The sequence below is a fragment of the Crocodylus siamensis genome, chromosome 1 (assembly GCF_052110815.1).
Source record: "Crocodylus siamensis isolate JL-2025a chromosome 1, ASM5211081v1, whole genome shotgun sequence".
In the NCBI taxonomy this organism is placed as follows: domain Eukaryota; kingdom Metazoa; phylum Chordata; order Crocodylia; family Crocodylidae; genus Crocodylus; species Crocodylus siamensis.
In genome coordinates, this window is record NC_143395.1 from 408,906,378 (window position 1) to 408,921,775 (window position 15,398).

The 15,398-nt window shown below is 44.2% G+C and overlaps 1 protein-coding gene across 4 annotated transcripts in view; it reads left to right on the plus strand.

The window, feature by feature from the left end:
• PRCP (prolylcarboxypeptidase) overlaps nt 1-15,398 on the plus strand; it is a 183,155-nt gene that overhangs the window by 286 nt on the left and 167,471 nt on the right. The window contains exon 1 of one of the 4 annotated variants that reach the window (XM_090030681.1): nt 1-202. The exons of the other annotated variants lie outside the window; for them this stretch is intronic. Within the exon in view, the coding sequence (XP_089886807.1) occupies nt 65-202 (138 nt within the window). The 5' untranslated portion in view covers nt 1-64. The remainder of the gene's footprint in view (nt 203-15,398) is intronic. 4 annotated transcript variants of the gene reach the window in all.

The window sequence follows — 15,398 nt, forward strand, 5'->3', positions numbered from 1 at the left end:
GCGCGGGGGCGGGGCCGCGCTATAAAGCGGGCGACTGCCGCGGCGCTTCTTACTAGGGTTCGCGATGCGGCTGCCAGTGGGGTTCGGTGGTTTCCCCTTAGTCCTCCTTCTCCTGGGGCTGCTGAGCCCCGGCCGCGCCCGCCGCCCGCCCGCGGCCCCCCGCCTGGCTGTCTCCTACCGCACCTGCCATCTCCCTCAGCAGGTAGGAGCCTCCCGGGGCTGCATTCCTCTGGACGGGCCCTGCCTGGGGGATCCTGCACCTGCTCCCCGCCCCAAGTCCCGGCGTTAATCTCTTTCTCCGGCCCTGGCGAAACTCACTGTGGAGCAGGTGGTGGCACTCTCCCTGACCCTTGCTCTGGTGGCCGGTTTTCTTTTGTCCCCAGAGATGAGTTGCTGCTCTTCCAGTAGCTTCCCCTTCTGTGAGAGACAGTGGTAGGACGAGCCCCTGAAAGTAACAGCCAGGCCCTGTTGCACCCCGGGGCAGAGCACGGAGGGACCTGGGCTGACCCAGGGTGTTTTCGACTGTTCCTTTCTTGCTTGCAGCCTCCAGTGTTTAAGGTGTAGGTCTAGGGTGGTGGTATGGGTATCGCCGGTGGTATGCAGACAACCTGTCAGTGGTTTGCCCGAGCCGACTTGTCATAGTGACTGCGATCGGTATGCCTGAGCCGGCGTGTAATTTCAGGACTTTATACGATGCATGTTTGCTGGTGGTACTTAAGGTTGCATAGTTTTAATTTGGTAGTGTGCAGTGTGTTTGAGTTTGGGAACTGCTGGTTCAGATTTGGAGGTTGTACCCCTCACTTTCCTTCTCTGAATTAATGTATGGTTTCCTTGCAGCTTTTGTGCACGCTCCGTGTATTGTACTGGCCTCTAACCAGTACAACCACATCTCTAACCACATTTCACTCGTGTATGTGCCACCTGCATCACTGCTTCCTCTTAATGTCAAAGCTGAGTTGTCACTACATCTTCTTGCAGCATGCTTACTGACAGGAGTGACAAAGAATTGGCTGATTTTAATCCTGTTTAAAGCATAGATTGCCCCCCTTTACGTTAGAAGCTGGTGGGCTCTCTCTGTGGGGAAATTGCTTTGTTTTTTATTTAAGATCCATCAGGGCATGGAGATGAGGAATAAATGGGCAGTCTGCTCTCAGGACCTTCGAGGGGCTGTGTGACTCTTCTTTCACTTCCTCTTGGAAGAGCAGAGATCTGATCTCTGTACCAGACTGATGTACATTTTGAAGCTCGAAAACACAATACAACAACATCATTATTAGTAAGACATTAAGAAACAAAATAAAGCCTACTGGCCAAGTTCAGCAATGTCTTGTTGAAGTCCCTCCCTCTTTAATCTACTGAGACTTGTCTTACCATAATAACTGATCATTAAAGACAACAGCAAAGAGCAATCTAGAATTGGGTCCTATTGTGTTAGCTGCTGAGTAATTGCAAAACTTTCTGCTTTGAAGTGCCCAGGATCTTAAGTTGGGAGTGGGGGGGAGGGGGAAGGGGTTATTCACAACACAGGCTGTTAGTTCAACAAATTTTTTAGGGTAGCATTGTAGCAAGTGGGAAGGGAAGGCTTGCGTGGGGAAGAGGGCAGAAGGGATAGGCATGGCTTGAGGGGAAGAGGTGGAAAGGAACAAGTATGTTGACTGTATATTTGTCCCAGCAGTCTGAGTGGGGTAGAGAAACTCCATCTGGGGCAGCAAAAAATTAATTGCTGAAGATTCCTGCTTTGGTTATCATTTTTTTGGATCTGGAGCTGGTCCTCTACTTTTCCACCAAGCCCAGGGCTTGTGAGGGCCAGCAAATACTATCTGGTATCTTTTGCCTGAGTGGTGGAGTGATTTTTGTGGCACTGGAAGTGGAGTCTTGGGTCTTGCTCTCCCAGTACCTCCTGGAGCTGGCAATGTGGAAGGGAGGCTTTATTTCTTATGCTGTGCTTGAATGCTGCTGTAGTTCTTCATTGTCCTGTAAAACACAAGTATCGCATCCCCATAGGAGGGTACAGAGTTACTTCCGAGTGAGCAGTCAAGCTTCATATCCTCACTTTTCCCATGCCTAGGTACATGTCTCTTAATGTCGGCTCTGGAATTAAGCCTCCTCTCATCTTAAAGCTATAGGATGTGGCTGGGGAGAGATTTAACAAGGGTTCCAAGTGCCACTAATTTCTGTTGTCTCTGGTTTGGGTTCCCACAGTCCTGGGACTTTTCTCTTTCAGCAGTTTCTGCCCACAAAAAGGGAAAATTTCTGCTTTTTAAAACCTATTTCTTAAAACCACATGGTGAAGTGTTTTATTTAAAAATGTAGACAAAAAGCCTGCAAGCAATATGCTAACTTTCCAGTTGCTAATTAAAAGCACCACAAGTTCTGATCCTTGGTAACAGGAAAACTGCCCTGACCCCTCTAATAGGTTTAATTATCTGGGGGATGAGCAGTTTGGTGGTTGTTGGCTTCAGTGTGACCTGAGAGCAAAGTGTGCCAAACCTACACTAGCCAGAGTTGAGTGCTGGACCTTCAGCTAATGAGGTGGTGTGGCTCTGGTGGAGAGCACCAGTGTAGTGTGATGTTTCCATGAATATAAATACAGTTCTGATTTTTTCTTTAGCACCTTCAGGGATTCACTGTGTTCAGGTTCCTGCTTCTGTGTCTTAACACTTAGCCTGAAAGCTTCCTGTGTTGACATTCAACTATTAGCTCATGTATTGTGTAAAGATTGAATTTTACAATCAAGGGCACTAGAATGGCATATCTTTTAGCTATGTTGATGACTAACCTCAGGCCAGTTTCAATATCCTGCTCTCAATTTTTACATTTTTTTTATTTATTTTTTTTCCTCCTTCCCAGATCTATGCCACCCCTAACAATCCTCTATTCATTTACCTTTCTCTAGAAGTGCAAAGTTTCAAGAAGTTAAGGGCTCAAATCTGTACAGGTAACTTGCAGAGAGAAAAGGGCTGATGCATGGGTAATCAGGTCTGTTTAGCTCATCTCTCTATACCGTGGTTAACAAGGATGTTTTCACGTGCACAGATTCTCAGTTTGAGAACAGAAACTAAGCATCACAGAAATGCTTCATGGGATCTTCTTGACTGAGCATAGAATCCCGGTGGGTAGAATTGCTTTCTTTAATCTGTATTAATCTCTAAAAGACCCTCTGGGAATCCCCATAAGATTGGGCCTCTGATATGGCCTGTTGTGATCTTCTTAAAACTTTTCTAAAAAGGTGTAACTATATTGTCTCAAATAGTATATAATTAGAAGTTATAATTCCTACTCTGTAATATATTTGCGCTTTAACATATTTTAAATTAAGACTGTCCTTCTTTTAAAAAAAATTAAAAAAAACCTATATAAAATGTGATTTAAATAAAAAAAAAAAAAATCTGATTTTTAAATTTTAAAATCTGACACCCCCCACACACACTGTTTATCTACCCTACTGGCAGAGATAAGTGACACCCCTGCTCGAGAAGGTCACCTATCTGGCCCCATGGCCAGATGAATGGCACATGGCTGGCCCTCTGAGCCAGATTTGAGCCCATGGAGCTAGAGCTTTGCCTGCTGTCTTTCCCCCCTCCCAACCCTGTACACCCCAGACCCTCCATGTACAGCCTGTCCAGCATGCAGTGCATGCTATATGTGGGTCCACACAGACCCAGGGGCAGCACTGGAGGCTGAATAATGGGGCTGTCTGTTTCACAGGCTGTACATCTGACATACCCCTGCTCTAGCCTAGAACACTGAACCAGGTGTCTAGAGTTGTATATGCCTCCTATTCATTACCCTTCCTGGCATCCATTATAATGGGTTTAGAGATGCCAGAGGAAACATCTAAACAAAGTAGCTGGAGAATGGTATCCATGGATGTCTAGTCCTTTTTTTGAACCTGGCTATACTATCTGCTTCTAGTCGTCTTTGGCAATGAGTTCTGCAAGTTAACTGTGTGCTGCATAAAAATGCTTTCCATGTTTTTACCCATCTCTTACTAATTTCATCAGTGTCGCCAAATGCTACTGTTCTGGATTTTTTTTTTTCCATTGTGTTGGATAGGAGTAATGAGTCTTTACTACAAAACTGGATTGCTAAGGCTTAATTTATTAAGTTGCGTGTGTTTTATTAAAAAAACAAAATAAAACAAAAAAAACCTTTCTATTTCACTAGATCATATTTCCTGTTCCCCTTTTTATTTTAGCTTCTTAGCAGTAAAGTTCCTGTTTTTAATCTAAATGGTTTCTCATATAGCCTCTGAAAAGATGCTAGTTCTAAAAGCCATTTTATGATACCTCTGCAAGAGAAATACATTTGTACAAACAGGAACAAATACTGTTGTGCAAGTCTGAAGCAGACTTCATCTTAAACCCATTTTCATTTATTTATCATGGCTGAAAACGTCTTTGCTTGATCCCTGTCCAAAGGAGTTTGACAGAGTATTAGTAGGAATCCTTTCTGGTGGCCAGTACTGCTGTCAGAATAAACTTCAGTCTTCCAAGCTTTATGGACAGTTAAATTATCCATGTGCAACATATTACTTAAGTTGTCTCAAAGCTGGATAATTCCCTCTCCCCTCAAGTTGTTTAGGCAAGTTGTTTTTGTTTTTGTTTTGGAAGGGGCCATCTATTTAAAAAGTTACTTTGTAGGTGAGTGAGAGGTAAATGCCACTTTTGAATGGAACATTTAATTAATCCATTTTTATTACAGCTACAGATTCTGGCAGCATAAAAGCACTTTGAGCCTAGTGTAACTGCATCCCTGGCAGTGGGGGAGTTGTAAGTCTTTAACTCCCTGCTTTTCTGTGTGAGCAACTTCTCTACACGAGCAGTCACAAGAAGACCCCAGGCAAAAGCATGGGCAGCATTCGAGGAGCCATTTGCCAATCTGGTAGTAATTTTGCTAATAAGGATGAGGGGGAGGATGTAGAGTTCTGCAGCTTTCTAGACTCATGCAGTCTCTTCTCTTCCCCCCCCCCCTTCTTCCAGTATCCCTCATCAAAACTTGGAAATGTGGGCATGTATAGCAAATAGTAGGGTAACAACCTAAACAGTAATCAAGAATGCCACGTGTTCAGGCTAGCTGGGGTGATGTCACTGAAGATTTGTACTTGTGTTCTCTGATACCTGAGTATTCTTTTAGCTTTAAATAAGCCTGTAGTCTCTTATTCTTTTTTAGAAAAAGTCTCATCACTTTTATTAGATCAACTCAAATGGTAGGAAAAATTCTTCTTTGCAAGCTTTCAAGTATAAATACCCTTTGTCAGGCTGAGGAAGCATCTGCAGTTGGGGTGTGGGTTCTTTCTGGATGGAATGAATGTAGTCTTCTTGATGGATGGTTCCTTGAGTGACACCAGCTCTGCACAGCAGCCTGGGTCTGTGACTGACATGAGAGAAAAAAATTAGTGGTCTTGACACTAATTTCAAAGATCCATCCTTACAAATTTGATTTGGAGTTTGAGGCTCTTACCTCGAGCAAGTGGGTAAATTTTTAAATGATATTTTTCTCTAAACATCTGAATTGCATAATGAATTTCAAAATGTGCTCTCCACTTGTGTTTGAGGTTGCTTGAAACAACGTCACGCTCTCATGCATACCAGGCATGAAAGATGTATATGGAAAGCCATCTGTTACATATGCAGCTCATTGTGCTTGAAAATGGGTCTAAGTACATAAAAGGAAGTTATGCTGAATTTCTAATGATAATGTGGCCTCTACTATTGGAATGAATATAGCTGACTCAAGTCCAGCTATACCAAATGCCTTTTGTACCAGGCTTACTATTACAGTAAAAATGTTGCTGATCCTAGAAAACCTAGGGGAAGGCTGGCCATGGGATCAGAACTGCAAAAATTAAGGCAAATTTCAAGAAGGTGAAAACAAGAAAAATCAGTGAGGGACAACTAGGGAAGAGAATAAAGTGTTCCCTTTGCAGCTTTTCTGTCTTTGGTTACAGAGGTAGTATTAACTTTGAGAACCAATTTGTGCAACAAGAAACTTGGGAAAGAGACAGCCAAAGAAGGCATTTAAAAAAAAAAAAGGGTGGGGGTGGGGGTTTGTTCCCTATATTTTAAACTGATCCCTTGAAGATGCAGCCTGTGCAGCTGAAGGAACATAATTCGCTGGCTCAGCTGGAGTAAGACGGAAGGCACTTCCCTGGTCCCTTGCAGTTTAGTAGGAGACAAGCTGGTTAGAACAGCAGTCCGTTTCTAATAGTGCAAAGAGCATAAGATAATGGAGTCAATATAAATGATATTTATATTAAGTATAAATTTGGCACAGTAATCCTGTGTATTAGGGTTTCATTTGGCTTTTGGGAGCTTTGCTATCCCTCAAGATTGTAACTATATATTCAGGTCAGCAGAAGAAATGCATCCTCAACCTCTTTGTAGCTTGGTTAGACAAGAAGAAGAGCTCCCCACTTGTTCAGGCCTAATAGGTTCCTTTCCCAGCAACTACAGGACCCAGTTAGACTGTGGATTGACGTTGGCTACCAAGCCTTTATATTCTTTAGGGGGAGCTCAATTCATTGGCTACCACTTGGATAATATGGTGTCATCTCTGTTACAGATATTTAGACAGGCAACTCCTTTCTGATATCTGTGCATGTAGGCACTTCTTGACTCCAAAACATTGCCCATGTAAAGAAATTTTTGCTGAACGGATATTATGGGGGAAGGTTTAAGCATGAGTTTATTACCTCAGGGTTTTCCACCAAATTAGTCCAACACCCTTTAAGAGCCATTCTGATTTCTTTTCCGTTACCTGGTCTGCTGTTCAGTCTGCTGCTCCCTGCCCAATTCTCCCTGACCAAGCTGCTGCTCTTTCTGCTTCCTGTCCTCTCCTCCTTTCCTGAGCTGATGCTCTGCTTTCTGTTCTCTACCTTGTCTGCTACTGTGCTGCTTGTCTCTTCCTCAGTATAGGGTGTGCCACATATAGCAACCTGCAGCACAGGAAGCTTGTAAATGATACTGTCATTTACAAGCAAACAATTATCCGAAGGGTCTAACAGCCTGATACTGGGTGTTGCATCCAAATGTCATAGTCAAATTGCAGGTGGGTTGAGAGTAATATATGTTGTAATTCTCCAAAACTGTCTGATTTTAAAAAATCCCTGTTTTATACAGTGTTTCTCTCTCTTTTTTTTTTTTTTTTTTTTTCCCCTCCCCCCCCCCTTTTATTTGCCTTGGGCTGTAAGTATTTGAAGTCTTCTAGCAGCTCCTGGACCTTTTCAAAGCCATCCTGTCTTTGTTTTGCAAATTTGTATACAGCAATGCTTTCTATATGTAGCTGCTTTTTAAAGGTCATATGGAAGTTGCAGCTTGTGTAGGCATGCAGTTTACTTGCTGTCCTGTTTTGGTCACAAAAAATAGTGCACTGGTTCTCTGAAAGCTGCTTTTGCTTCTTAAATACTTGTGCATGTGCAAGGTATGGACTTTACTGATACAAAGTCTGTATTGGATTGGCATTTGTCTACCAAAGGGGGTACCTCCTCGCTGATGAAGCAATGAAGTCTGAGTTGCTTGGCTTTCATACCTGCTGCTGGAAGTTATCACTTTCAAAAGAAAAAAATATTTTCAACTTTAAATTCATCTTTTTTAATTTCTTAGTGTAGCTTGAGGTCTGTGGGATCATGCTGTATAATGTACTTTACCACTAATGTTTTAGGGGGTGTAGGTTGTAGCCTGATCTTGCTAAAAAGAATTTTTCCAACCTTTTTTGAGTTGGACTAATAAAAGATATTAGATTTATGCAAAGAACCTTGCCTTGCCACTAGTGTAACAGTTTTCATCTATCTGCTTCAAGATGATATTAAGGCAAGTCACTGCAGTGAAACTGTTACACCAAAGTTAAGAATGGTCAGGACATCTGGTGTTCTGGAATTAAGCGTGTGGAAGAAATCAAACTTCACATTGTGGTTGAATCAGAATTGACAGAGCCAGCTTTTCTTTATTTAGGGCTATACTGTGATCACAGGGAGCATTTCATACAGCAAGGGGAAATCACCCACTTGTCTGTTTCAAAGGAATACAAGTTTACTTAACTGGACCTCTGTACACAGAGTAACAAGACATGTATGTTTTGAGATTAAAAAAATCCTGCAACTCAAGTAAGCAGTATCAGCACTTCTGGTCTCTGTCGGTCTTTCTAGTCAGGGAGGCCAGAAGCCCGACAAGCCCAAATTCACTTCTACAAGTGTTTTTAAACTCAAGTTGTCATGATTTAAGAAGCTTTGGTACAGTATTCTGTTGCAACTTGCAATGGTGCCTGAACAGTTGTAAATGTTGGGAGCAGTTAAGTTGGAGTTGTTGTTTTCTTATATCCCCCACAATGTGATCAGAAATTCTTCTGATCTTCTTAATGTTCAACGGGGGTTTGAAGTAATACAATGACTTGCAACAGTGGGGGCATTTGGCAGGCAGTCCACAAATTTAGCCTGACATCCTCGCTAGTATCATTCCCATCCTCTTCGCTTACCCCATCTCTGTTTGGCTCTCTGCTTGCTGATTAAGCTGCTGCTCTGCTTTTTGCTTACAGCTCTCTGCTACTGATATGCCTGTCCCCTCCCGAATAGGCTGCACGTCATGCACACAGGCTGTCCATATCACTTGCAGAACCCGTGCTGCAGGTCCATATCACTTGCAGAACACCTGGCTTGTAACATGGTGATGTTTATCACCAGTGTTCATGATTGTTGATTTTTAGATCCTCTATTCACCCAGTAGTGTCAATAATTGGCAGTCGCAATGCTGTGATTTCATAGAATGACTTTTTTTTAAACCAGGAGCTATAGGTGACACAGGCTATAAGCAAAAACAATAGCGCTTGCTCAGCAGGTAGGAAAGTCAGGAAGTACTTGTTGAAAGCTGGTCAGTGAATTTTTTATTTTTATGCACTGTTTATCTTCAGGTCACAATGCAGACATCAACTTCTCAAATTAAGCAGGAAACACTTAATTTCCTCACAACTTGCATCCTCTTCCTTTAAGGGAGCAGCTAATACAGTAACTATAAAAGGCGGTGATAATCACTATGGTCTCTTTGAAAATAAACACTTCCTCTTTCAGGCACCACCAGCTTTAATAATTAACAAGCTATAATAAGCCCAGGGAGAGGGTTGTGGATGACAGTGTCCTGATTATAAAGAAACTTTTAAAAGGCTAATCAATGAGTATATGCTGTTTCATTTGCTTAAAATGGAAAGAGGCTTTTCCCACAACATCTGAAATGAGAGCCTTGGGTACTGCAAGATGTATTTGTTCCACTTATAAGTTGTTCTGGTTTATGGTATTTCTGAGGATTTGGCCCTCCCTAATGGATTGAATCAGAAGCTTGTAATGTTTGCTCCAGCCTGTCAGTAGTTCAGTGTGTGTTTTTGTTTGTTTGCAATTCATAAGAGATCGAGAGCATATGACTCCTCCCACGTTTGAAGATGGTGATGGCTTACTAAGGGGGGGGGGGTTAGTAAATGGTAGAAGCCACGTGGCTGACTTGATTCTGTTTCAAAGCCAAAAAACCTTGTCATGTCATATTCAAGATAATGGAAATGAAACTATTCAGCTTTTTATGATTCCTGATTTTTTTTTTTGTTCTCATTAGCTTTTTGTCTTGCCATTTAGTGCCTCTCTCACCTGTAAAGGGGGAAAAAACAAAACAGTGGGGGGGGTGGAAATCAGACTCTAATATGGTATTTTCAAAATGGACCATTCACTCTAAGTTTTGTCCCATTCCTAGAATCTTCTATTTTGTCTAATCAAATTGTGACTTCTTGACAGCAGGGATTGACTCATTTTGGCCCCTGACATGATATTGGTAAAGGCTAACTGATAAAATTCATGTAAATTATTTATGTTAAAATTTGAAGGTTCAGTCTGCTACCAGTCAAATGATCCTCGTTCTGCAGATCCCTAGTTTGTTAGGGGCTGGAAGCAACTTTGTAGATCATTGGGTCCAGTCCCCCTGCATTAGGCAGGAAAAGACGACTGGGGTCAAGTGACCGTCCAGTCTCCTTTCTGAAGACTTCCAGGGTAGGTGACCTAGAGGGAGGTTTTTATTCCACAGTCTGGACACCCTGACTGTAAAGGAGTTTTTCGTGGAATTAAGCCTGAAGCCGCCTTCCAGGAGTCTGTATCCATTCTTCCCCAGAGATGCCCAAACAGCTGATCACAGAATTCTTGATGTACTCCTCTGATGTAGCAGTAAGCCGCTTCCAAGTCCCCTCTCGGCCTTCTCTGTTGTAGGCTGAAGAGGCCCAAGTCCCTCAGCCTCTCCTCGTATGACTTGTCTCGCAAATCCCTGACCATATGGGTGGTTCTTCTCTGGACCCTCTTAAGTGGTTTGTGTTTTTTTCTTCCATGCCCTTGTTGAAGTGTGGCTCCCAGGACTGGATGCAGCACTCCAGCTGCGGTCTTACCAGTGCAGAGTACAGTGGGACTATCACTTCCTCAGTGTTGCATGAGATACAGTGGTTGATGCCTGCCCTGCTGGCCACAGCATCGCACTGCCAGCTCATGTTCATGCAGTGGTCAATCACTACCCCTAGGTCCTTTTTGGTCGTGGTGCCGGAGGACTGGAAGAGGGCCAGCGTGGTTCCCATCTTCAAAAAGGGGAAGAAGGAGGACCTGGGAAATTATAGGCCAGTCAGTCTTACCTTGATCCTAAGCAAGCTGTTTGAGAATTATTCTGGCACACATCCACAAGGGGCCAGCTGGGGGACTGCATGCTTAGGGGCAACCAACACGGGTTCATCAGTGGCAGGTCCTGTCAGACCAACCTGGTGGCCTTCTATGATCAGGTTACCAGATCATTAGACGCAGGGGTAGCAGTGGACATAGTCTTCCTGGACTTCCAGAAGGCTTTCGACACTGTCTCTCACCCCGTTCTCATCAAGAAACTGGGGGACTGCGGTGTCGACACCCACACAGTCAAATGGGTCACCAACTGGCTGGAGGGCCGCACCCAGAAGGTGGTAGTGGATGGGTCCTTCTCAACCTAGAAGGATGTGGACAGTGGGGTCCCCCAGGGCTCGGTCCTTGGGCCTGCACTGTTCAACATCTTCATCAGTGACTTGGATGAGGGGGTAAAAAGCACCCTGTTCAAATTTGCTGATGACATGGGGATGTGGGCATGCTAGAAGGAAGCAACAGACTACAGTCGGACCTAGACCGGTTACAAGGGTGGGCGGATGAGAATAGGACGGGATTCAACACAGACAAGTGAAAGGTGCTGCACCTGGGGAGGAACAACTGGCACCATACCTACAGGCTGGGGAACTCCCCTCTTGTCAACACAGAGGTGGAAAAGGATCTTGGAGTCGTCACTGACTCCAAGATGAACAAGGGCCGGCAGTGTGGGGATGCAGTCAAGAAGGCCAGCCGTACCTTGTCATGCATCCACAGATGCATCTCAAGCAGGTCCAAGGAGGTGATCTTCCCCCTCTATGCTGCGCTGGTCAGGCTGCAGCTGGAGTACTGCATCCAGTTCTGGGTGCCGCACTTCAGGGGGATGTGGATGACATGGAGAGGGTCCAGAGGAGGGCCACTTGCATGATCAGGAACAGCAGGGCAGGCCCTACAGGGAGAGGCTACGGGACCTGAACCTGTTCAGCCTCCAAAAGAGAAAGCTGAGGGGGGGATCTAGTGACCTGTTATAAACTAGTTGGGGGAGGGGGGAGACCAGCAGGCATTGGGGGAGTTCCTGTTCCCCCGAGCACTACCAGGAGTGACCAGGAATAACAGTCGCAAGCTGGTGGAGGGTAGATTTAGGCTGGATATCGGGAGGCGCTACTTCATGGTCAGGGCAGCTAGGATCTGGAACCAACTTCCAAGACAAGCGGTACAGGCTCCTACTCTGGGGGTTTTTAAGAAGAGGCTAGACGAACACTTTGCTGGGGTCGTTTGACCCCCAGTACTCTTTCCTGCCACGGCAGGGGGTCAGACTAGATGATTTACTCGGGTCCCTTCCGACCCTAGAAACTATGAAATAATCCCCAACATACCTACAGGCTTGGTGGTGACAGTTTGTCCCAAGATGGAGCACTTTACACTTTTGAGTGGTAAAGTTCATCTTGTTCCAGTCCATCCAACTCTCCAGCCTGTCCAGGGCCACCTGTATCTACAACCTATCTTCTGGCATGACCACACTCCCCCATAACTTGGTGTCCCCCACAAACATGGCCAGTGAGCTTTTCACCCCCACACCCAAATAACTTATAAAGATGTTGAAAAGCACCGGTCCAAGCACAGACCCCTGAGGGACACCACTAGCCACTTTTCATTGTTCATAAGAACTCTCTGGGTCCTACCATGCAGCCAGTTTTCCACCCACTGAACTTGAGCATTTAAGCCCACAATCTTCCAGTTTTTCCACAAGGATATTCTGTGACACTAGACCAGAAGCCTTTTGGAAGCCTAGGTATATAAGGTTGACCTTCTGTCCCATATCCAGGTGTGGTGAGACCTGTTTGTATGAGACAGGGTTGGTAAGACCAGACCTACATGTGACAAAGCCATGCTGACTGTCATTCGAATCTTGCCCTCAATGAGCGTATCATGCACTAATGAATTTTTCCAGGATTTCCCTTGGGATGGTCGTTGGGCTGACTTGGCCTATGCTTGTCTGGGTCCTCTTCCTTCCCCCTTCTTGAAGATGGGCAGAGTGTTGACCCTCTTCCAATTCTCAGGGATCTCCCCTGTGTGCCGCGATTTCTGAACCAGCTTTGCCGGGGTTCTGCAGTGACCTCTGCCAGCTCTGTCGGCACTCTCTGAAGTCACTCTGGTCCTGCTGACTTTACAAATGGCTAGCTTTTCTAGTTGGTTTTGCATGAGCTCAGCATCCACAGCGGGAAGGCTATTATTCCAGCCATGCCCCCTGTGATCCTTATCTCACTTGTCTTTCGCCTTGGTCCAGTGAAATACCGAAGCAAAGTGGGCATTCAGGAGTTCAGTTTTTTGGTGTGGTGTGTGTGGTGTTTTTTTCGTTTTTTGTTTTTGTTTTTTCCCTGCGTGCCTGTTATCAGCTGTCCTGAGGTGTTAAGCAGGGCCCCGTGCTTCCGTTTGTTTTCCCTCTGCTCCCTACATACTTAAAGAAGGACTTCTTATTGTCCTTGATTCCCTTGGCTAACTTAAACTCAGTTGCTGCCTTAGCTTTCCTAATCATTTCCCTACAAGTGTGGATGACTATTGTATAGTCCTCCTTGAGGACTGTCCCTAGCTTCTACTGTGTGTATTCCTGTCTTATCTATCCGTCCTCTTCAAAAGGACTGCCACGTCCCTATTGAGTCGGGAGGGCTTGCAAGTCCTTCTGCTACTTTTCCTCTTCATGGGACTGGTTTTCTTGTGCTTCAAGGATGGTGTCCTTGAAGAACGACCACTCTTTGTGCACCCCACTTGTTTTCTGTCCCTGGTCCCACCTCCCTTCTCTTCTCGGATAATGTGCAGTCGCAAGTCTCCTCTTGCTTTCTGTACAGACTCTTGTAGGAGGAGTCCTTTACTTCATGAACACTTATGCCTGCTCTCAATAAGGTGGTGTCTCATAGTCTGCAGTCTGTATCCTACCTACTGATTAGCTCTTATCCCGTACCGTGGCTTTCCATCTATTTTCTCATCACAGTGTTAACTTAGTCTTCAGTTTTAAAATCACCAATTTTTAGCATCCTTGAATCATCATTTTCAGCAGGGCGGGGGGAAAAAGCTGCTGCCCTAAAAATTTTATCTTGGCAAGGGAAAAAAATGATTTCAAAGGGAGAACTTTTTTCAAGTGTACCTAAGGGACTTAGGAGCATATGTTTAAATAAAGATGCATCAATTTTAATACAGTACTGTAATTGCTTTTTTGTATGCATGTGAGCACCCTCAGTACCCTGGCAGCTGGAAAAGGTACAGATTATGAGGAAAGAATTTAACATTTTTCACTGAGCTGAATAGAAATGAATGGGGAAGTAGACTGCCTAGGGTATTTTTATTTTATTATTTTCAGACATCCTTCTCCTTTTGCCTCACTACTACTTTGCCCAGTTTAAAAAAAGGTCTTGTATCTTCACATTTAAGTCGGCCTTTTAAGTTGCATGGCACTTACTTGATGATTTTCGACCACAACTATAGCACCAGTGCAAGTCAAGTAATGCTAATAGCTGTGCTGTGCATCCTCTTAATGGCACTTTTACTGTGTTTTCTACGTACTGTTGGCATCTTCAGCTACAGGGGACTAAGTCTGCTGTCTCCCCAAATGTTCCAACTCTCAGAACCATTGTAAGTTCTGGGTGTCTCCAAAGTTGTCACCCAGTAGAGCTTCTACTGGCAGTTCATAGTCTTGCTGTGGGCATGCCAGGTAACAGGGTGATATATATTTTTAGATACTGCATGATGGGGATATGGCTAATGCAGCTATTCCTGCTGCTGTTTTTCCTGAGCCTCTGTCTTACTCTATTTACCCTAATAGTAGAGTGCCAGATAAAACCAGTAAATGGTCTATAAATGATAAAAGCATTACTTTTAATATCCTTCCTAAAGAAATTTGGCCCAAAGGGTACATTGCACACAATTCCTGTTTTGGGATTAGGAGCTTCCTCATGACACATTGTGGCTAATTTTAAGCGGCTCTCCTGCTTAAAGTTGTGGAGATTCACATTTCACAGAAATTGTCCCATCCCATCAGTTTCTAATACTTGGCCAAGTCCCTTATGAGCCTCTCTGAAAGCTAGTGGTTTTTTACAAACTGGACTTTCTTTGCCCTATGTTTGGGTTTAGCGTGTTACATTTGAGCAAGTCAAACACTTATGCAGAATCTGTGCTTTTTTTTTCTCCTTGTTCCAGAGCCAGTTCTGAGTTCGACTTTGTATAAGAAGAGTACTGACAAACTCAGTACCTTTCCATGACCTGAAGTTTAATTTGCCTGTAACATCTTGCTGCTCCAAAGTCAAACTTAAATGAAAATATTTGTGTTTCTGCATTTGGGGAGAGGTCTCTTTCTCTCGGCTTATTCTAAAATAGGAGAGGCTCTAGACAGTTTTCCTAAGTACTACCCGGAACCGTCCTACATTAAACATTGTCATGTAACGTGACTCATCAAGCATGGTAAGAAGAAACAGTGATGCTTACTGTTTTAAGCCTATCCTTACAACTCATACAGCATCTGAATCTCTTATCCCTAATATTTGGGAATCCTGTCCCCACCCCCACCTCTAGGGTTTTTTTAAAGTCTTTCTCAAAGGCATTTGGATGTTGGCTGCAGCCAAGGCTGGGGATTTTTGCTGGAGTTAGCTAATGGTCTTGCTAGGACTTAAGCCCAGGGTTTCCTGGCTACAGATTACTAATCTGCAGAGGGGCAGTCATTTGGGGTCAGGAAAGAATTTTACCCAAGGGTCAGACTGGTACAGATTGTGGGGCTTTTTGCCTACTGATGTAG